Consider the following 23,164-nt stretch of genomic DNA (forward strand, 5'->3'; position numbering starts at 1 on the left):
TCTTAGAGAATTAAAATTAATTGAACAAGAAGTGTGGTGGAAAAACTGTATTTATAGATTGGGACAAGTATGGAAGGAGGAGGATGTAATTGAACATTCAGAGCTTATAAACATCTGTGGTACTGGAAATAGAGATTTGACCTTCTACTATTTCCAATTGAAACAAGCCCTGCGGACGACATTAGGAAAGGGAACACAGATATCTACCCTCCCATATCCTATAGGAAATATATCTAAGTTAACAGTGGGTAAGAAGCTGTTATCAAGGATATATCAAGTTCTATTATACCAGAAGACAAAAGAGCAGCTAACTGTCTATTGCATAAATGGAAGGAGCTTTTCCCCCAACAGATAGAGTTTTGGGAGAAGGTGATACATGCAAAAAATGGGGTTTCACATAACTTCTCCATAGGGTTACACAATTCAATATAATACACTGCTCAAAAAAATAAAGGGAACAATTAAACAACACAATGTAACTCCAAGTCAATCACACTTCTGTGAAATCAAACTGTCCACTTAGGAAGCAACACTGAGTGACAATCAATTTCACATGCTGTTGTGCAAATGGGATAGACAACAGGTGGAAATTATAGGCAATTAGCAAGACACCCCCAATAAAGGAGTGGTTCTGCTTCCTGGCTGATGTTTTGGTCACTTTTGAATGCTGGCGGTGCTTTCACTCTAGTAGTAGCATGAGACGGAGTCTACAACCCACACAAGTGGCTCAGGTAGTGCAGCTTATCCAGGATGGCACATCAATGCGAGCTGTAGCAAGAAGGTTTGCTGTGTCTGTCAGCGTAGTGTCCAGAGCATGGAGGCGCTACCAGGAGACAGGCCACTACATCAGGAGACGTGGAGGAGGCCGTAGGAGGGCAATAACCCAGCAGCAGGACCGCTACCTCCGCCTTTGTGCAAGGAGGAACAGGAGGAGCACTGCCAGAGCCCTGCAAAATGACCTCCAGCAGGCCACAAATGTGCATGTGTCTGCTCAAACGGTCAGAAACAGACTCCATGAGGGTGATATGAGGGCCGATGTCCACAGGTGGGGGTTGTGCTTACAGCCCAACACCGTGCAGGACATTTGGCATTTGCCAGAGAACACCAAGATTGGCAAATTCGCCACTGGCGCCCTGTGCTCTTCACAGATGAAAGCAGGTTCACACTGAGCACATGTGACAGAGTCTGGAGACGCCGTGGAGAACGTTCTGCTGCCTGCAACATCCTCCAGCATGACCGGTTTGGCATTGGGTCAGTAATGGTGTGGGGTGGCATTTCTTTGGAGGGCCGCACAGCCCTCCATGTGCTCGCCAGAGGTAGCCTGACTGCCATTAGGTACCGAGATGAGATCCTCACACCCCTTGTGAGACCATATGCTGGTGCGGTTGGCTCTGGGTTCCTCCTAATGCAAGACAATGCTAGACCTCATGTGGCTGGAGTGTGTCAGCAGTTCCTGCAAGACGAAGTCATTGATGCTATGGACTGGCCCGCCCGTTCCCCAGACCTGAATCCAATTGAGCACATCTGGGACATCATGTCTCGCTCTATCCACCAACGTCACGTTGCACCACAGACTGTCCAGGAGTTGGCAGATGCTTTAGTCCAGGTCTGGGAGGAGATCCCTCAGGAGACCGTCCGCCACCTCATCAGGAGCATGCACAGGCGTTGTAGGGAGGTCATACAGGCACGTGGAGGCCACACACACTACTGAGCCTCATTTTGACTTGTTTTAAGGACATTACATCAAAGTTGGATCAGCCTGTAGTGTGTTTTTCCACTTTAATTTTGAGTGTGACTCCAAATCCAGACCTCCATGGGTTGAAAAATTTGATTTACCTTTTTTTAATTTTTGTGTGATTTTGTTGTCAGCACATTCAACTATGTAAAGAACAAAGTATTTCAGAAGAATATTTAATTAATTCAGATCTAGCATGTGTTATTTTTGTGTTCCCTTTATTTTTTTGAGCAGTGTATATCGACTATACTATTCCCCTAAAGATTTGATGAAGTTCTATAGACCCAACAAATTTAGTTGTAAAAAATGCGGACTGATAGGTGTGGACGATGTCCATATACTCTGGACATGTAGAGAGATACAAGATTTTTGGTGGAAGGTAAATGAAAGAATAGAGAAATATCACGGGTTTAGAGTCCCAGTGGAGTTGGAAACCTGTATTTTTTGAGTTATGGAAGGGATAGAGAACCTAAATCAACGGGAAATAGCAGTTAAACTCCTGTTTTTTGCTAGGAAATGTATCATCGGACATTGGGGTAGTAGTGTGTTACCTACGGTCAAGGAGTGGGAGAATCTTGTGAGAACCTCTATAATTAGAGAAGAGTTCCACTTAGTATCGATAAAGAAAAAACTATGATTTTTTTAGATTGTGGCAGAAATGGTTGAAAGGTTGAGGGGATTGAGAATGGTGAGATGTCTGGTGGGGGGGGGGTAGGGATGGGAGACGGTGGGTTACGGAGGAGGAAAAACTTTTTTTTTTTTTTTTCCTTCTTCCTCTGGGGGAGCAACAGGCATTGGGGGGTAAATAGGGTGGGCAATTGATATATACTGATTTTATAAAGCCATAATGTAAGTTATTAATTATTAATATTGTTATTAGATTAATTGCATTTGTACCGGTTTTATAATGTAAAACCTTGGATCATTAATATTGATGATGACTGTAATGAATTTTTGAAATACCAATAAAGATGATAAAAAAATAAAATGTATGAGATTACACAAATGTCATGTACACTTTGCAGATTCTTTCTGCGCAGATTTCTATATCCGCAGCATGTACATTACGTTTGCGGTTTTAGCTGTGGATTTCATCCTTTTCAAATGAATAATGAGATTTGCATCAAAACCGTATCAACTCCGCACCAAAATCCGTAATAAGAAATTGGTGCAGATATGACGCAGAAACGGACATAAATATGCACGGAAATTCATCTGGATCTTCTGTGCATTCACCTGCACTTATGGGCAGGCAGTCTTAAAGGGGTTCTCCAGTTTTGCTGAAAATCCTCCTGTATGCGGACCTGTGGAGGGACTTTCTATGTAGTCAAATTCATTAAAGACAAGGCATTTTTGTTTGTTTGGATGGAGTTTTTTCATGCATTTTTAGCATTTTATGGCATTTTTGTAAAAACACTGCATGTTGTAGGAGCGGCACTTTTTTCAGGCATGTTTTCCATAGGAATCTCTAAATACAGTATAAAACACTATGTAAATGCTGCAATATAGGCAGCAAAAAGGCGTGAAATGAAAAAAAATGATGTGTGAAGGAAAGCTTAAAGGGGTTAACCGCTTTTTTAAAATATTGATGACCTATCCTCAGTATAGGTCAATATCAGATCGGCGGGGGACCAAATCCCGGCACCCCACGCTGATCAGCTGTATGAATCAATGTATTATTGATGACCTATCCTCATCTGATCAACAGAGGTGGTCCAACACCCCTCATCTAAACAGCTCCATCCACTGTGCAGTAACTGCAGCGTCGTCCCCAGCACTTTTTGCCACATGGAACCCATCAGACAACATGTACCTATGTATAACTGTGAGTCTCTTGTATGTTTGTATTGTTTTCTCCTGATGAAGGGGATATTTATACAGTCCCCGAAACGCGTCGAGCTATTTGAATAAAGCATCTCTTAAATACGGAAGTCCTCTGGTACATCTCTGATTAAGGATGGGGTGACAAGTGTCTTGAGCTTATCTTGCTCACCCCGATCCCTGGTGATGTAAGTCCCCTGCTTTTTGTGGTGATCTATATATGTTGAGACTATTCTATTGTCATTATTTTATCCAATTGTCTTATTCCTTGGCTTTAACTCCGCTCACCAATACACGGATATTTTTTTCCCTATTATTTTTTTATTCTCTACGATTCACGCATTCTTACGTTTATCTCTTGGGACAAATCAGGTTTTCATAATTACCACCCTTTCCAACCATGGCGCCCCAGAAACCTAGTTTTTCATTCACTTCAGGGCTCATGCACACGACCATATGTATTTTGCGGTCTGCAAAAAACGGATCCGCAAAAAATACGGATGACATCCGTGTGCATTCTGTATTTTGCGGAATGGAACAGCTGGCCCCTAACAGAACAGTACTATCCTTATCTGTAATGCAGACAATAATAGGACATGTTCTATTTTTTTGCGGAACGGAAATACGGACATATGGAAACGGACGACGGTCCACAAAAAAATGAAATGGACACGGAAAGAAAATACGTTCGTGTGCATGAGCCCTCAGTGTGAGCAGTGCTGCAGTTCCCATCTATGTCCACTACACAAAGGACAGAGCTGGGTGTGTATTTCTGGAGCCAAGGCCACTGCAGAGCAGCTGATCGGTGCGGGTGTGGGATCTCGGGATCTTGCTGATCTGATATTGATGGCCTATCCTGAGGAGAGACCTTAAATATTAAAATACTGGAATAACCGTTTACTCAACTGCATTTCCTCACACAAATGTATTAGACCAGAGGCCTTTTTACAAGGACTGATTTTCCCTTTGTAGCGGTGCCACCAATCACTAGTTATACAAGCAAACACTCGTTTATTGGGTGAAAGCCTCATTGGTGTCGCACCCAAAAATCATTATTCCTGGGGAGCACATCATCCTGGTAAACCCTCAAACAATGAATCTGTATGGGGATGAGTGTTTGCTATGTCTCAGGCCTCATGCACACGACCGTTGTTTTATTCCGTGTCCGTTGTGCCGTTTTTCGTGATTTTCAGCTGACCCATTGACTTTCATCCGTGATCCGTGGTTCCAGTCCGTCAAAAAAATCTAACCTGTCCTATTATTTTTCCACGGAAAACGGTTCGCGGACCCATTCAAGTCAATGGGACCGCTAAAAAACGCGGAGTCACACAAGATTGTCGTCCGCGTCCGCTTTTTTCCTATCATTTGCATGGCAAACCTGTCTTAGACTTTTTTTTACTTTCCTTTAGGTCTGGTGGTCCTCCAAAAATAAAAGAAGACACATGGAAACAAAAACGGAACAACGGAACCCCGTTTTGTGGACCGATAAAAACAACTGTCGTGTGCATGAGGCCTCATACTGTAGAGGCCGAGTTCACACTTCAGTTATTTCCATCAGTTATTGTGAGACAAATCAGTGTAAGGCCTCTTTCACACGACCGTTGTTTTTTTTCAGTTTACGGGCCGTTTTTTGCGTTCCGTATACGGTCCTTATACGGAACCATTCATTTCAATGGTTCCGCAAAAAAAACTGAATGCACTCCGTATGCATTCGGTTTCCGGATTTCCGTTCCGTTGAATGATAGAACATGTCCTATTATTGCCCGCAAATCACGTTCCGTGGCTCCATTCAAGTCTATGGGTCCGCAAAAAAACCGGAGCACATACGGAATGTACTCCGTTTGTCTTCCGTATCCGTTCCGTTTTTGCGGAACCATCTATTGAAAATGTTATGCCCAGCCCAATTTTTTCTATGTAATTACTGTATACTGTACACTCACCTAAAGAATTATTAGGAACACCTGTTCTATTTCTCATTAATGCAATTATCTAGTCAACCAATCACATGGCAGTTGCTTCAATGCATTTAGGGGTGTGGTCCTGGTCAAGACAATCTCCTGAACTCCAAACTGAATGTCAGAATGGGAAAGAAAGGTGATTTAAGCAATTTTGAGCGTGGCATGGTTGTTGGTGCCAGACGGGCCGGTCTGAGTATTTCACAATCTGCTCAGTTACTGGGATTTTCACGCACAACCATTTCTAGGGTTTACAAAGAATGGTGTGAAAAGGGAAAAACATCCAGTATGCGGCAGTCCTGTGGGCAAAAATGCCTTGTGGATGCTAGAGGTCAGAGGAGAATGGGCCGACTGATTCAAGCTGATAGAAGAGCAACGTTGACTGAAATAACCACTCGTTACAACCGAGGTATGCAGCAAAACATTTGTGAAGCCACAACACGCACAACCTTGAGGCGGATGGGCTACAACAGCAGAAGACCCCACCGGGTACCACTCATCTCCACTACAAATAGCAAAAAGAGGCTACAATTTGCACGAGCTCACCAAAATTGGACTGTTGAAGACTGGAAAAATGTTGCCTGGTCTGATGAGTCTCGATTTCTGTTGAGACATTCAAAGTCCGAATTTGGCGTAAACAGAATGAGAACATGTATCCATCCTCTGATGGCTACTTCCAGCAGGATAATGCACCATGTCACAAAGCTCGAATCATTTCAAATTGGTTTCTTGAACATGACAATGAGTTCACTGTACTAAAATGGCCCCCACAGTCACCAGATCTCAACCCAATACAGCATCTTTGGGATGTGGTGGAACGGGAGCTTCGTGCCCTGGATGTGCATCCCTCAAATCTCCATCAACTGCAAGATGCTATCCTATCAATATGGGCCAACATTTCTAAAGAATGCTATCAGCACCTTGTGGAATCAATGCCACGTAGAATTAAGGCAGTTCTGAAGGCAAAAGGGGGTCCAACACCATATTAGTATGGTGTTCCTAATAATTCTTTAGGTGAGTGTATATGCCATACGGAAAAACGGAACTGAGAAACGGAAACAGAACGGAAACAAAAAAACGGAACAACGGATCCGTGAAAAACAGACTGCAAAACACTGAAAAAGCCATATGGTGGTGTGAAAGAGGCCTAATAGAGAGATATCCTCCTGTTCTGTGTTTTTGACCCGCACCTAGTTTTGGCTCACAATAAGGCCTCATGCACACGACCGTTGCCCCGCCGTGGCCATATTGTGGCCCATATACAGCGGGTCCGCAATACACGGGGCACTGGCTGTGTGCACCCCGCATCACAGATGCAGACTCATTCACTTGAATGGGTCAACAAACCCGGAGATGCGGTGCATGCACTACGGTGCGGACCGTCGGATGCGGATCACGGACCCCATTCAAGTGAAGGGGTCTGCGATCCGCATGCGGCTGCCCCACGGTCGGTGCCCGTGCATTGTGGACCACAATTTGCGGTCCGCAGCACGGGCCCGGCCAGCACACGGTCGTGTACATGAGACCTTACTGATAGAAATCACTGACCAAATAACTGAAGTGTGAACTTGGCCTCAGCTCTGATCCAGTTATAGGGAATGAACGGTTCATAGTCTGGTCATTCGGCCTTGGGACTGAATACATGGGGAGAGCAGCCCATAGACAGACATGTTATATACAGTGTTTTTATGGGCTCTGACCTTGAAAGAGGTGACACGAGACTAAACGCTGCCTCCTATAGGACAAAATAGAAATCACGAGGCTGAATGTAGCCGTTCTCTATGTTATAGTTTGCAGTATATGGATATACGGTGCTGTTTCGGGTCAGTTTTGACCCCCTTGTGAACAGTGAATTGTAACATACAACACTGAAGATGTGGGCTGAGTCATGACACTAGTGTGAACAAAGCCAAACTAAGGGCTCATGCACACAAACGTATTTACTTTCCGCTTCCGTTTTTTTTGCGGACCGTATGCGGAACCATTCACTTCAATGGGTCCGCCAAAAATACGGAACGCACACGGAACACATCCCTATGTCATTTTGCGGATCCATACTGTAGTAATGCTATGCCCAGCGCATATTGCTCATGTGTTTAGTGATTAGTAAGTTACTGTTTCTGATCCGCAAAAAAAAAGGATCGCATACGGAAACCATACGGATATGTTTTGTGGAATAACGGAACGGAAGAGGACTTAAATCAGAGAAAAAAAAAAACCTCAGATACTGAACAACGGATCTGTGAAAAACGGACCGCAAAACAACGGTCGTGTGCATGAGCCCTAAGAGTCATGACTTTTTTTTACACAAGTCATACTTTGAGGCTCTGTTCACATTTGCACGATGGGTTTTGTCTTCCCATTTACATTTGTTTCTCCACATGGTGTCAAACAAATGAGACAAGTCACACTGATACCCCACCACTCCTGGCTCTGCTTCCTCGCCCCTTCTCCACACAAAGGAAGTGGCCTGCCCCCGCAGCGACCCACCTGGGCTAGTGATTAGTGGTCTTTTCCTGTGTACTGAGCAGGACCAGGAAGTATAGGAATGGCAACAACAGGGTATCGATACCATATGACTTGTTTTATTATTTCACACTATGCGGTGCCCTTTTAAAACTGCTGGAGAGCCCCTTTAAAATCCTTTGGGTGTTTCCAACATTTTTCACTTCACTTCATCATTTTGAGAGAGGGCTTGTGACAAACTCCCCTCTTTTGAGGTTGCCACGAGTGCTTGGAGAGGATTACTTGCCCGCCTCTTACCATGCGATTATGGTCCCATGTTGTATGCACCGGTTTTGTGCAGAAAAGCCATGAGTACAGCCAGGCCAAAGAGACTTGTACTAACTTTTGAATTCCTGGTCTAATTCGTGTCATTTTGGGATGTGTTAAATGTTTATGTGTATTGTAAAGGGTGGGACATTGTATGTTTGAGTAAGTGATGTCTGTTCCATTGTTTCTCTGTGTGTATTGGCGATTGTCCTCTGTCCTGGAGACAACCGAGTTGTAATTCGATTGTCTCTCAGGACAGAGGGCAATGTGTATTCTCCTGCCTGTGTTGATTATGTTAACCATGGAGTCTATGTGGGTTGTAACCTTTGTGTTATGGGTTGATGTATGTTTGTTGTGGGTGTCTCCCTTGCATGGGAGCAGGGGATAAAAGCAATTGTATTTTTCAATGTGAAGTCTTCCAGTAAAGTATTTCTAGCATTCAGCTTGGGCTAATGTATAAACTTATTTGGCGATACCGGCGATACCAGCGATAATAGCGATCTATTGCTCTGTGGATTACTTGGCGGTGCTATTTCAAGGGGAGAAGGGAATACTAGACGGTGAAACGGATGATACCGTCACAGGGCTACATGCAGAATTGCTATAGCAACCAATCACAGGGCAGCTTACTTTTCTTTTGGGGTGTTTGAAAAATAAACGTTGCACTCTGATTGGTTGCCTTGGGAAATTAAAGCAGTTTTCTTAAAGGGGTTGTCTCACTTCAGCAAATGGTATTTCTCATGTAGAGAATGATAACACAAGGCACTTACTAATGTATGGTTATTCTTCATATTGCTTCCTTTGCTGGCTGGATTCATTTTTCCTTCACATTATACGCGGCTTATTTCCATGGTTACGACCACCCTACAATCCATCAGAACTGGTCATGCTTGCGCACTACAGGAAAAAGCAATGACCTCTCTGTTGCCTGGAACCATGGGAGTTAGGCCCCATTCACACGTCCACAATTTCGTTCCACATGTTGCGGAACGGAATTGCGGACCCATTCATTTCTATGGGGCTGCACGATGTGCCACCTGCACTTCCGGGTCCGCATTTCCGTAAAAATAGAACATGTCCTATTCTTGTCCGCAATTGCGGACAAGAATAGGCATATTCTGTCAGTACCGGCGATGTGCGGTCCGCAAAATGCTCAGGCCACCCTGAAAAGACAGACTGTAAAACCCCGCCCCCTGCTCAGCCAAATCACACCCCTAATCATGTTAGACCACGCCTCCTGCCACTACGCAGCCGACAGGGATTTAAAAAATTACAGTAAAATCAACTTCTGTCAGCTGCAGGGGTGGGAGGGAGAGTGACTTTCTCCCTGCAGCTCACACTTAGGCCGAATGCACACGGCCGTGGTATGCCGGCCTGGATTCCTGCTGACAGCAGGAGCGCACGGCGTCATTGGTTGCTATGACGCCGTGCGCTTCATGCCGCCGCTGCACTACAGTAATACACTCGTATAGATCATACCAGTGTATTACTGTAGTGCAGCGGCGGCATGAAGCGCACGGCGTCATAGCAACCAATGACGCCGTGCGCTCCTGCCAGCAGGAATCTAGGCCGGCATACCGCGGACCGTTCACGGCCGCGGAACACGGCCGTGTGCATTCGGCCTAAGACAGCACAGTGCTGCTGTCTGAGAGTGAGCTGTTCAAAAGGACATCCCTGTGTCCATCTAGGCCCTGCGCCGGACAGAGAGTCTGAAAGACGGACGGTCTGGCCACCCTAATGGGAGTGCTCGTAGGCCGCCGCTGATGGATTGAAGTGTGGTCGTTATCATGGAAACGAGCAGTGTATAATGTGATGAAAAAATGAGTCCAGCCAGCAAAGGAAGCAATGTGGACAATCACAATACATTAGTAAGTGCCTTGTATTAAAGGGATTCTGTCACCAGGTTTCACCCCTGTCAGCTAAAAATATGCTGATGTTCAGGGCGATTCCTAATGTGGGCTTATAAATGTCATCTGTTGGCTTATTTAACTAAAAAACAGCTTTTACTAACCTGTCAGTCAAACAAATAAGGTGCCCAAGGGGATGTGAAGCGATGCCAGGTGCCGGCCGCCGTTCGTGCCCAGCGCCGCCTTTCCGGACTTCTGCGCCGCCTCCTAATCCTCTGTGCCGCCTCTCGCTCTCCCTCCCCCCTCCTCCTGCTGTAAGATCTCGCGCATACAGGGGTTGAGCGAAGTGCCGGCGCATGCGCACTTCGCTGGAAGAAGCCAAATTGAGAAGTCCGCACGGGCGCATCAGGCAGAGGCCTGTGCGCAAGCGCGAGATCTTACAGCAGGAGGAGGGGGGAGGGAGGGAGAGCTAGAGGCAGCACAGAGGATTAGGAGGCGGCGCAGAAGTCCGGAAAGGCGGCGCTGGGCACGAATGGCGGTGGGTGCGGCGGGCATCTTGCACCCATTAACATCCCCTTGGGCACCTTATTTGTTTGACTGACAGGTTAGTAATAGCTGTTTTTTTTTAGCTAAATAAGCCCACAGATGACATTTATAAGCCCACATTAGGAATCGTGAAGACGCCCTGAACATCAGCATATTTTTAGCTGACAGGGGTCAAACCTGGTGACAGAATCCCTTTAACTTTCTCTACATAATAAATGCCATTTGCTGAAGTGACTGCACACTGATTTGGGACAAATTTTGTTTTATCTGTCCCTGTCAGGTGTGCTGGACTGGTGTATACAGGTACCACTCAGCTAGGCCTCCGACCATAGAGTAGGCGGGAGAGAGCGTCCCTTTCTCTGGCTGACAACTTCCTGCCTTGGTGATTTCCCATAAGCCTCCGCGGCTCGCCCTCCTCCTTCCTTTCCTCCCCGAGAAGCCGCTGCTGCTACAGCCGCCATCATGGTGAGAACCTGAGTTTGATGTTAATCCGCCTCCATCTGACTGTTTAATGCTATTAACCCCATGTGGGAAGACGCAGCTGGCATCTTCTTACTGCGGGGCTTCGGTCTGCACTTGTATTGAACGGGGGCGACGTTTATATAATAAAGGTTATGTGGCGGCTCACCCGCCGGTCTGAGCGCCCCTATGGAGGGCCGTGAGTGTGTGGCGTGGGTCGCCTCTGTCAGTGGATTCCTTCCCTGTACTGGCTGCCCTGGTAGTAGTAGTGCAGCGCTGCCAGGCTGCTCTGTGCCCTGATGGTAGTAGTGCAGCGCTGCCAGGCTGCTCTGTGCCCTGATGGTAGTAGTGCAGCGCTGCCAGGCTGCTCTGTGCCCTGATGGTAGTAATTCAGCGCTGCCAGGCTGCTCTGTGCCCTGATAGTAGTGCATCGCTGCCAGGCTGCTCATGTCCTGATAGTAGTAGTGCAGCGCTGCCAGGCTGCTCTGTGCCCTGGTAGTAGTGCAGTGCTGCCAGGCTGCTCTGTGCCCTGATGGTAGTAATTCAGCGCTGCCAGGCTGCTCTGTGCCCTGGTAGTAGTAGTGCAGCGCTGCCAGGCTGCTCTGTGTCCTGATAGTAGTAGTGCAGCGCTGCCAGGCTGCTCTGTGCCCTGGTAGTAGTAGTGCAGCGCTGCCAGGCTGCTCTGTGCCCTGGTAGTAGTAGTGCAGCGCTGCCAGGCTGCTCTGTGCCCTGATGGTAGTAATTCAGCGCTGCCAGGCTGCTCTGTGCCCTGGTAGTAGTAGTGCAGCGCTGCCAGGCTGCTCATGTCCTGATAGTAGTAGTGCAGCGCTGCCAGGCTGCTCTGTACCCTGGTAGTAGTAGTGCAGCGCTGCCAGGCTGCTCTGTGCCCTGATGGTAGTAATTCAGCTCTGCCAGTTCATTCATATAGTTCCCAGCTCTGTACCTTGGTAGTAGTGCAGCCCTGCCAGTTTCTTGTGCCCTCTTGTCAGTAGGGCAGCGCTGCCAGTTGCTCATGTTCTGGACTGTACTCTGATGGTGGTAGTGCAGCGCTGACAGTCTTCTGATGCGCTGCTTTGTATGCTGTTGGCAGGTTGCTGGTACTGGTCTGTACCCTGATGGTAGTAGTGCAGCGCTGCTCAGGTACTGTACCCTGCGTGACCTCTTTTTCAGGGATATTAGATTGTGTATTTTCTGTTCACGTGACCGGTATAGCAGAGCTGAGGTGGTCGTGCAGCAGTCACTGATCATACAGCTGGTGCAATGTAGAACTGGAACCAGTGTATGTGATAGGATGCCGGCCCGACGTCGTCATTAGGGATGAGCGAATTTCAGATTTTGAAGTGTTTGTGTTGTGGTATTTACTGAATTGCGTTATGGATTCCGTTACCATGGACCATAACGCAATTCCATGATGCAATGCCTTTAGAGACATTCCGTTATTTATTCCGTCATGGAATTGCGTTATGGTCCGGGGTAACGGAATCCATAACGCAATTCAGTAAATACCACAACACAAATTTCAAAATCGGAAATTCGCTCATCCCTAGTCGCCATCTATTCAGGGACTGTCTGCCCCTCCATAAATGCTGCTATGCTCCCTGGTGAGCACTTGAGGTGCAGTCAGGGCCTTCCTCAGCCTGTATATTTAGTGCACAGACTTATTTAAAGGGGTTTTCCTTATACCCGGATACCTTATATGTGTCTGCTGGGACCACCCTGATCATGACAATTGGGGTCCCCTGTCCCCTTTGGTTATGTTTGTGCCCAGCTTCTCAAATTGTTGTCTGTAGGATAGACGCAGTGATGGCTAACCTCCGGCTGTGGTGGAACTACGACTCCCAGCATGCTCCATTCAGTTATATGGAGTTCTGAGAACAGCTAAGCAAGGAGGCATCTTGGGGGGGTCGTAGTTTTACCGCAGCTGCAGTGCCGGAGGTTCGCCATCACAGCCATAGAATGAGTGCAGCACCAATGCATGAGCATCACTCTAGTCAAATGGGAGGTCTCAGCATTCAGAGCTATCCTTTGGTGAGAAGGGGAAGACCCCTTTAAGTGAGGCTGTACTACTGTCTTAATATCCTGACTCATTCCTCTCATTCCTTCCCTCTAATTCAGGGAGTAGATATCCGCCACAACAAGGACCGCAAGGTGCGGCGAAAGGAGCCCAAAAGTCAGGATATCTACCTGAGGCTTTTGGTGAAGGTAAGTCCTCTGTGTTGTGATGACATCTCCCATCATGTCGCTGTGCACAGGGATAACTCCTTGCCTTTTGTTTTTTAGCTTTACCGCTTCTTGGCCCGTCGTACCGACTCCAACTTTAACAAAGTGGTACTGAGACGTCTGTTCATGAGCCGCACCAACAGGCCACCGCTCTCCCTGTCCCGCTTGGTAAGTGACTGAAGGCCTCACCTGAGCTTGCTGCATCCAGCCCTCCACCATTGATGGCCACGACATGGGTTGCCTGCTGTGTGTTTTTAAGATTAGTGGAATGTGCCCAGACGTAAGGGAAACCTAGGGGGCAGTCTGGCTGTTCACCCACCAAACAAGGCTAGAGGGGGGACGTGCAGATAAGGCTAAGCGCACACATGCGGTAAAGCTATCCAGCAGCTTGTTCTGGCAGAGGAACAGCCTGCCGAGCACTGTCTGACCCCATAGGATCCATCTGGTTTCTGGCATGAGTGCCGGGTTTTGGCCAGACATGAACTGGATTTTTTCCGGCTGGATCTCATTGTCGTCAATAGGGCATGGAGAAAACAGTCAGTATCCGGCTAGGCAGCCTGCAGGATAGCTTTAGCTCTGTGGTGACTTAGCAACAATAGCAGCGGCAGCATTGCAGTCGCCTTTAGGCCCCTTTCAGACGAGCGAGTTTTCCGTGCGGGTTTGATGCAAACGCATTGCGCCCGCACTGAATCCTGACCCATTCATTTCAATGGGTCTGTGTACATGAGTGTTGTTTTTCACGCATCACTTGTGCGTTGCGTGAAAATCGCAGCATGTTCTATATTCTGCGGATTCTGCGCACCCCTGGCCCCATAGAAGTGAATGGGGCTTCAGTGAAAAACGCATTGTATCCGGAAGCAAGTGCAGATGCGATGTGTTTTTCACTGATGGTTAAGAGATGTTGTTTGTAAACATTCAGTTTTTTTTTTATCAAGCGCGTGAAAAATGCATCAAAACGCATTGTACCCGTGTGGAAAAAACTGAACGCAATCGCAGACAAAACTGACTGAACTTGTTTGCGGAATGGTGCGAGTTTTCCTGAACTCATCCAGACATAATCCGTATCGTTCGTGTGCATGAGGCCTTACTGAGCATGATGTAGACGTTATAAATGGCTTCTCTGCTATCGGGACGTATGGATGTCATAGGATCCGTCTCCGCAATACAGAACCGAGAACCAGTCATGTGAACAGACTGACTTGTAATCGAAGCACCAGGACTTCAGGTGCTACAGTTACCTTTCCAGCTGCTTCCTTCAAGAATTACATTTTCTTCACTTTCAGATCCGTAAAATGAAGCTTTCTGGCCGTGAAAACAAAACTGCCGTGGTGGTAGGAAGCATCACCGATGATGTCAGGATTCATGATATCCCCAAACTGAAGGTATAAAGTCACTGCTCAAATCTCCTAAAGCAAGGGGGTACAGCTACTGTCCTTTGAGACATCAACTGAGCCCGCTCCATATGCGTTGGGTGCCTGCTGTCTACACTGCTCCCAGTCATTTAACCCCTCAGATGCTGTGGTCAATAACAATCTGTGGGATTAGGTAGAGGGAGGGGGCTCCCTCTGACTTCTGCAGTGAAATCACTAGCTCCGATCAGTTGCCCTGAGAGCCTAGGATATTGGGAGGGCTGCCATGGCCAACTGCCTGAAAAGCCATGCTTAAGGCATGTCGCGGCCTGCTATTGGCTACCCCAGCCGCAATGTTTTCATCCGCGCGACGGGGAGATGCAACGATGCGGGTGCAAGGTAAGTACTATCTGTGTGAGTGGCCTGGGCATATGGGGGCCGTTATAGGCCTTGGGTAACACCTTTAAATGCAACTTGTCATGCATAAAACAAGCCCCTATATGACTGAACAGAAAACAAAAAGAATTATGGCTCTTGGGACACGGGGAAGGAAAAACCAAAATGAAAAAATAAACCCAAAAGGGTTAATCTAACCTTTTTGTTTCATTTCCCTTAGGTTTGTGCACTTAGAGTGTCCAGCGGAGCTCGTAACCGAATCCTTAAATCTGGAGGGCAAATTATGACTCTTGACCAACTGGCTCTCGCCTCCCCTAAAGGCCAGAACACCGTTCTCCTGTCAGGTAACCGATCATCGGTGTGACTAAGGCCGGGTTCACATCACTGTTCAGTTTTGCTAAATGGATCAGAAGGAAAACTGAAGAAAAAAACGGATCCTGTATTTTAACCATCTGTTGTGCACATCTTGCATCCGTTTTAGCCATGCATGCAGGACTTTTATGTACAGAACGGATGCTTAAAATACAGGATCCATATTTTTTTTTGTTCTGTTCTAATGGATCAGAAGAATGGAAAACTAAAGCTTGTATTACACGTACAGATAATTGTTCACATCTTTAACAAGCGTTTGCAGTAATACTCGTTAACGATAATCTGGCAGTGTAATACTGCCGTCGATTACCCGATGAACGGCCAAAGGCAATTGAAATAGTTTCCCGGCGACAGATTGTGCTGTGTAATCACGATGTGCTGCCGGCAAACAATAATTCTCTATGGGGATGAGCAGTGGCATTAGGGCTCTTTCACACTTGCGTTGTCCAGATCCGGCGTGTACTCCATTTGCCGGAATTACACGCCGGATCCGGAAAAACGCAAGTGAACTGAAAGCATTTGAAGACGGATCTGTCTTCAAAATGCGTTCAGTGTTACTATGGCAGCCAGGACGCTATTAAAGTCCTGGTTGCCGTAGTAGTAGTGGGGAGCAGTATACTTACAGTCCGTGCGGCTCCCCGGGCGCTCCAGAATGACGTCAGAGCGCCCCATGCGCATGGATCACATGATCCATGCGATCACGTCATCCATGCGTGTGGGGCGCCCTGACGTCACTCTGGAGCGCCCGGGGAGCCGCACGGACGGTAAGTATACTGCTCCCCCGCTCCCCACTACACTTTACCATGGCAAACAGGACTTTAGCGTCCTTGCAGCCATAGTAACCATTCAGAAAAGGCTAAACGTCGGATCCGGTAATGCGCCGAAACGACGTTTAGCTTAAGGCCGGATCCGGATCAATGCCTTTCAATGGGCATTAATTCCGGATCCGGCCTTGCGGTAAGTGTTCAGGATTTTTGGCCGGAGCAAAAAGCGCATCATGCTGCGGTATTTTCTCAGGCCAAAAAATGTTCCGGTCCGGAACTGAAGACATCCTGATGCATCCTGAACGGATTTCTCTCCATTCAGAATGCATGGGGATAATCCTGATCAGGATTTTTCTGGCATAGAGCCCCGACGACGGAACTCTATGCCGGAAGAAAAGAACGCAGGTGTGAAAGGGCCCTTAATGATCCCTCCTCCCCATACTGTGGAGGAGATCACTGCATGTAATAGCGGCAGTTTTCTCCACTGATAAGCAAATGATTGCTGGGAAGGATAACTTCCTTCCCGACAATAACCTTGAAGATATGTGCGTCTAATATAAGCCTAAACGGTGATAGGAATCGGCATAAACTGGCCACAGACTCGGATTCTGCTCACATACTGGATGGCTTGGTGTAGTGTTGATAAAATCGCCTTTTATCAGCTACAGCGGGTAGTCTGCCCATGCTGTGTGTAGGGTTGTGCCAAACCACTGCTGATTGGCAGATTTCTTGCTAAGTGGGGAGAGCTGAGCTCACTAGTGTATATTCCCTTCAGGTCAGGCAGCATAAACCTTCTGACAAATTTTCCTTTTTAAAAGGACCGGTCACCGCTCTGACGTGTCTGTTTTAATAAATAACTGTATTCCACGTGAAATATTATTCCTGCCTGAAGTGTATGAATGAATGGCCAGCAGTCTGCAATAAAGGTCAGGCTGGGTGTAACCAGCTGGAGGTGTGCCCCTGTACAGTCTGCCACTGGCAGCACTGATCAGACAGTGTTACTGTGCAGGGTAACACCCAGATGGACCTTTATTTATAAACTTGGGGAATGCAAGCGGTTGCTAAATCGGACATATGAGGAGATGTGACAGGTCCCCTTTAATCTGGTTACTTTAGGTTAGGGCAGCGCTAAAGCTTGCCCATTAGTGCCGGTGACGTCACCAGGAACACTGCTAGACAGAAGCCTCCGCCTAGCAATGTGCCAATGTAAACAATCCGTAGCCCTGCGCGTTAAGAGGAGCACTATAGTCTCTTAAAAAATATATTATTATTATATATATATATATATATATATATATATATATATATATATATATATATATATATATATATATATATATATATATATATATATATATATATATATATAAAAAATTTGAAGAGACAATTGTTCTTAGGCCAACAACGTCACGTGTCCTAGGCACAGCTCAGTCCCATTGAAGTGGATGGGGCAGAGCTGCTATACGAAGCACATCTGCTATCCAACATATATTGGTAAGCTGCAAGGAGGCGACAGCTGATTGGCGGGGGTGCTGGACATCGGACCTCTGCTCCACACAATATAGTTTCTGGAGCAGTGGCTGCCCAAAACAGCTGATCGGTGGGGCTCCAACAGGATCGGTCATGAATATCTGTAGCCCGAAAAACCCCTTTTAAACAACCGAGTGCTTTGAGACGGAGGAAATAAACACTTGCAAACAGTGATGGCCAGTTCGCATTGTTCGCCCGCGAACACATGCAGGCTGCAATCTTAACTCAAGTCCAGCGATGCATAGGTAGTAAGCCCTTACCTGTGCCTGCGACGCGAGCCGGTCTGAAACAAATGCGGTCACCGGGAGCAGGCAGTTCCGAAAACAGCCGACGGGGGCCTTCATTGGGCTGTTCTCGGAACTGCCTGCTCCCGCTGACCGCATTTGTTTCAGACCGGCTCGCGCACAGGCACAGGTAAGGGCTTACTAATACCTATGCATCGCTGGACTTGTGAGAAAAGATGGCTGTCGGATACCTTTCTGCTCTTTCATCTGTAAAGCCTCATTCAGACAGCTCTGATTTGGGTATAGCTGCAAATCCTGGCCCTGCTGCCGATCTAATGATCAAACTTACAAAGATCCCTATATTTGGGTCATTTCGTGACTTCCCTCTGGCAATACTTTGATATTTATTTCAAGTGTATGGTATGTAGGATTCAGACAATTGTTTCCTCGCAACAACAAAAAAAAACAGACTTTATTTTTTTTGTTTTAATACACCATTGACTTGAATGTATAACAGATCCTGACAGAATGCTTCTGCTTACATCCAGTAGGTTATGTTTGGCCAGTCCATTAAAAAAAAAAAGTTGCTGAAAATGTGAGCAGGGCGATTGGAATTATTTTGATTAATTTGTCCTTTTGGTGCCTAACTATTGTGTTTTTTATTTTATTTTTTTTCTTCTTAGTCGTCTTTCACACTGGCGTTTTGGCTTTCCATTTGTGAGATCCATTCAGGGCTCTCACAAGGGGTCCAAAACGGATCAGTATGCATTCTGAATTGAAGAGGATCCGCTCAGAATGCATCAGTTTGCCTCCATTCCGCTTTGGAGACGGACACGAAAACGCTGCTTGCAACGTTTGTGTCCTGACGAAACTGAGCCAAACGGATTCGTTTTTACTGGCACAATAGAAAACTGATCCGTCCTCCATTGACTTTCAGTGGTGTTCAAGACGGATCCCTCTTGGCTATGTTAGAGATAATACAAACGGATCCGTTCTGAACGGATGCATGCGGTTGTATTATCTGAACGGATCCGTCCATGCCTTAGGCTAGCTACTTTCACACTAACGTTTTTTTGCGGATCAGTCATGGATCTGCAAAAAACGCTTCCATTACAATAATACAACCACATGCATCCGCCATGAACGAATCCGGTTGTATTATGTCTTCTATAGCCATGACGGATCTGTCATGAACACCATTGAAATTCCATGGGGGACGGATCCGTTTTCTATTGCGTCAGAGAAAATGGATCCGTCCCCATTGACTTAGTGCCAGGACGGATCAGTTTGGCTCAGCTTCATCAGGCGGACAGCAAAACGCTGCAAGCAGCTCTTTGGTGTCCGCCTCCAGAGTGGAATGGAGACTGATCGGAGGCAAACTGATGCATTCTGAACGGATCATTTTCCATTCGGAATGCATTGGGGCTGAACTGATCCGTTTTGGACCGCTTGTGAGAGTCCATGATGGATCTCAGAAACGGAAAGCCAAAACGCTAGTGTGAACGTAGCCTTAAAAACATATTGATTTTATTTTTCTCCTCTGGAGCGCTGAGTCGGCAGAGCCTGTATACTTTAGTTTTTTGCTGGTATACCGCTCTGATATGCAAAGTAGCAGTTTGGTGCCATGAGGTTGTACTATTGCACCAAAAGCCCTGATTGCTGCCCCATCGCCAGCTTTGGGTGAACTAGGTAGAAGAGATGTGATCTCACCCGGCCCTGTGTTCTTGCACATGTGCTGATGCTTGCCAGTTGTGGTACAGATGACTGCCGAGCTGTACTGCGCATGCATCAATTCCTGAATTACCAGCACATTTGCAACAACACGGCCAGGCGGGATTACGTTTCTTCAGCTTGGTCCTGTCAGTGAAAGCTGAGGGCAAGGTGGGCATCGATAAGGAGCAGGGCTTTCAGTGTAAGAGTGACACCTTTGAATCATCCGGAGACCTGAGCACATCTGACATTACCGCCACATACCTCCATAGTAATCTAAGTGCAGATTCCCTTTAAAGAGGACCTATCACTAGAGAAGGACCCTTGTCATATCAGATGAAAGAAAATAAAGTTTCTGGAGTATGCCTGTTATGCAGTGGTGCGGCCTGTCAAGTTACCTCAACCAGTCCCCAAAGATTAAAGTTGGGTTCTGCATGACCATCCGCCCTGATACGCTCACTGCTCTCCTACCACGGCGGAGTTCCTGGAGTGTATCATGACGCATAGGACCATTGTTTTCTAGTGTCATTTGGACAATCAGAACAGCATTACTGATGTGTTTTTGACATAACTGAAAATATAAATGTTTTTCCTATTTATCAGGGCCCCGTAAGGGACGTGAGGTGTACAGACACTTTGGAAAGGCTCCTGGTACCCCACACAGTCACACCAAGTAAGTTGACAGCCCTCCTTTTATAAACTTCTGCCTCCGCCTGTGTGGATTTCCTGGTCACTTACCTGTACTTGGCTTGCAGACCTAATACAGACCCCTTATATTGAGGTTGGTTTATGCATACGTTGGGGGCCTATTGCCAGGGTGTGCCCTTAATGTCTGATAGGTGTGGAACATGCACCTCTCTAAAACAGAGCCCCTAAAGAGGAGAGTGGACCGCTCCTGCGCGGACACCCTCAATTTCTGTGGGAGTGTCAAAAATACACCGCGCTCGGCTCTTTACAGAAGTCCCATAGAAATGAATGGGAGGCGCACCGCTCGGGTCACTTCTATAGGGCTGATGGAAATAAGCGAGCTAGCTCTCAGTTGTTTTCGGCAGTCCCATAGAATGAAGGGTGGCTGCGCATCTGCGGTCTGCTCTCCTCTCTGGGGCTCTCATTTAGAGACAGGTGCGGGTTCCATCTCTCGGACCCACACCTATCAAACATTGGGGGCATATACCTGTTTGGGGGGACACTTCTAATATTAGGACTAGGCTCCATTGACTCCCCACCATATGAGCCCAGCTGATGTCTGAGCCTACTCGTGGTTATTGCATGCTTGTGTAGACTGGTCGCCCAGACGAGAAGTAACTGCTGGAGAACATGGATACGAGGTTCAACTGCAGGGGCGAGCTATAGATTACAGAAATTGTGGACTTTTTCTTAATTGGATGGGCAGACCGAGCAAATGCATAGCTCACCATCTGTGGCTATGTGTAATGGCAGTAGTATACTTATCATGGCGCAGTATTGACTTGCATGCTAAAAAAATTGTTTTCCTCTGTTCTAGGCCCTACGTTCGTTCTAAGGGAAGAAAGTTTGAGCGTGCCAGAGGACGCAGAGCCAGCAGGGGTTACAAGAACTAAACTCCCTGTCCATGCTTTGTACACAATAAAGATGTTACGTCTTTACAAACCCCTTTTCACACTTTTATTTGGTGCATGGAAAAAACTCAACTTTCTAAAAGTAAAGATATATTTGTGACCACAACATGTAATAAACTGCTATTGTACTGTAACACTGGGGGAAATGTGGTAATTCCGGTATTGAGATCCAGCAGACTCTGCACATCAGGATGCATCCATTCCATTAGGATGCATTTGTGTGAAATCAAAACAGATTGTTCACTACATACATTGAAAGTCAATGGGTGGGGGATCGGGTTTCTTTTTTTTTTTTTTTTGGAGCCTAAAAAAAAGATCAGTCACCATTGACATGTTTTTTTTTTTCTGTGCTGGATCAGTTTTTTTTCCGTGTCTGTTCACAAAATGCAATGCTGCCAGAACAGGAGACATCCTGAACGGACCTCTTTCCATTCAGAAAGCATGAGGACAAAACAGGTGTGTTTTTTTTTTTTTCTGGTATTTGGATCCTCTGCCAGATCTCAATACTGGAAAACAACAACGCAAGTAACCCTATAATGATAAATGTTTATCTAGGTTTTTTCTTTTTAAATGCAAGTGGCATTGAATTAGAAAACCTCAGCTTTTATATTCACAAATTCTTTGGTCCAGGTATCAGAATCTCTTAGGCCCCTTTCACACGGGTGAGATTTCCGCGCGGGTGCAATGCGTGAGGTGAACGCATTGCACCCGCACTGAATCCGGACCCATTCATTTCTATAGGGCTGTGCACATGAGCGGTGATTTTCATGCATCACTTGTGCGTTGCGTGAAAATCGCAGCATGCTCCTCTTTGTGCGTTTTTCACGTAACGCAGGCCCCATAGAAATGAATGGGGTTGCGTGAAAATCGCAGGCAAGTGCGGATGCAGGGCGATTTTCACGCACGGTTGCTAGACTATCGGGATGGGGACCCGATCATTATTATTTTCCCTTATAACATGGTTATAAGGGAAAATAATAGCATTCTGAATACAGAATGCATAGTACAATAGGGCTGGAGGGGTTAAAAAATAATTTAACTCTCCTTAATCCACTTGTTCGCGCAGCCGGCATCTCTTCTGTCTTGTTCTGTGAGGAATAGGACCTTTGATGTCACTAGGTTCATGGTGATGGATCATGTGATGAGCGTAGTGACGTCATCAAAGGTCCTTTTCCTCACAGACTAAGACAGAAGAGATGCCGGCTGCGCAAACAAGTGGATTAAGGCGAGTCAAATGATTTTTAACCCCTCCAGCCCTATTTTACTTTGCATTCTGTATTCAGAATGCTATTATTTCCCCTTATAACCATGTTATAAGGGGAAATAATACAATCTACACAATATTGAACTCAAACCTGAACTTCTGTGAAGAAGTTCGGGTCTGGGTACCACAGTCAGTCAGTTTTTTATCACGCGTGTACACATTGCACACGCGCGATAAAAACTGAACAACGGAACGAAATCGCAGTCAAAACTGACCAATTACGTACCTACTCGCGCCGCAATGCACCGGGACGCATCTGGACACGCTCGTCTGCAAGGGGCCTTATAGTTTTAAACTAAATATGAAACACTTCAGGCATTTCATTTGTCCTCTAAGGCCTCCTGCACATGAATGTGTGCTGCCCGTTGCCGTATTGCGGATCCGCAATACACGGGCACTGTTCCGTGGGCTTACCGCATCACAGGTGGACAATATCACTTCAATGGGTCCGGAGATACGGAACCCTATGGAAGCACTACGGAGTGCTTCCGTGGGGTTTTGTCCTATACTTCCGTTCCGCAAAAAGATTTAACATGTTCTATCTTTTTTGCGGAACGGGCAGATCGCGGACCCATTAAAGTGAATGGTTCTCCGATCCTCTG

At 46.6% G+C, this 23,164-nt stretch overlaps 1 protein-coding gene across 1 annotated transcript; it reads left to right on the forward strand.

Moving 5' to 3' along the window:
• Positions 1–11,039: 11,039 nt before the first annotated feature.
• RPL18 (ribosomal protein L18) lies at positions 11,040–21,329 on the forward strand. The gene is made up of 7 exons (XM_040434480.1): positions 11,040–11,141; positions 13,251–13,337; positions 13,416–13,523; positions 14,639–14,737; positions 15,321–15,444; positions 20,304–20,373; positions 21,205–21,329. The coding sequence occupies exons 1-7, from the start codon at positions 11,139–11,141 to the stop codon at positions 21,278–21,280; spliced, it is 567 nt and encodes a 188-aa protein (XP_040290414.1). The 5' UTR covers positions 11,040–11,138; the 3' UTR covers positions 21,281–21,329.
• The last annotated feature ends 1,835 nt before the right edge of the window (positions 21,330–23,164 follow it).

This window comes from Bufo bufo, chromosome 1, assembly GCF_905171765.1.
Source record: "Bufo bufo chromosome 1, aBufBuf1.1, whole genome shotgun sequence".
In the NCBI taxonomy this organism is placed as follows: Eukaryota; Metazoa; Chordata; class Amphibia; order Anura; family Bufonidae; genus Bufo; species Bufo bufo.

Excerpts from the sequence above, each read along its gene's own strand:
- RPL18 (XM_040434480.1), top strand. Across the intron at positions 14,738-15,320 it reads ATGATATCCCCAAACTGAAG|GTTTGTGCACTTAGAGTGTC; the intron begins GTATAAAGTCAC and ends CATTTCCCTTAG. Across the intron at positions 15,445-20,303 it reads GAACACCGTTCTCCTGTCAG|GGCCCCGTAAGGGACGTGAG; the intron begins GTAACCGATCAT and ends CCTATTTATCAG.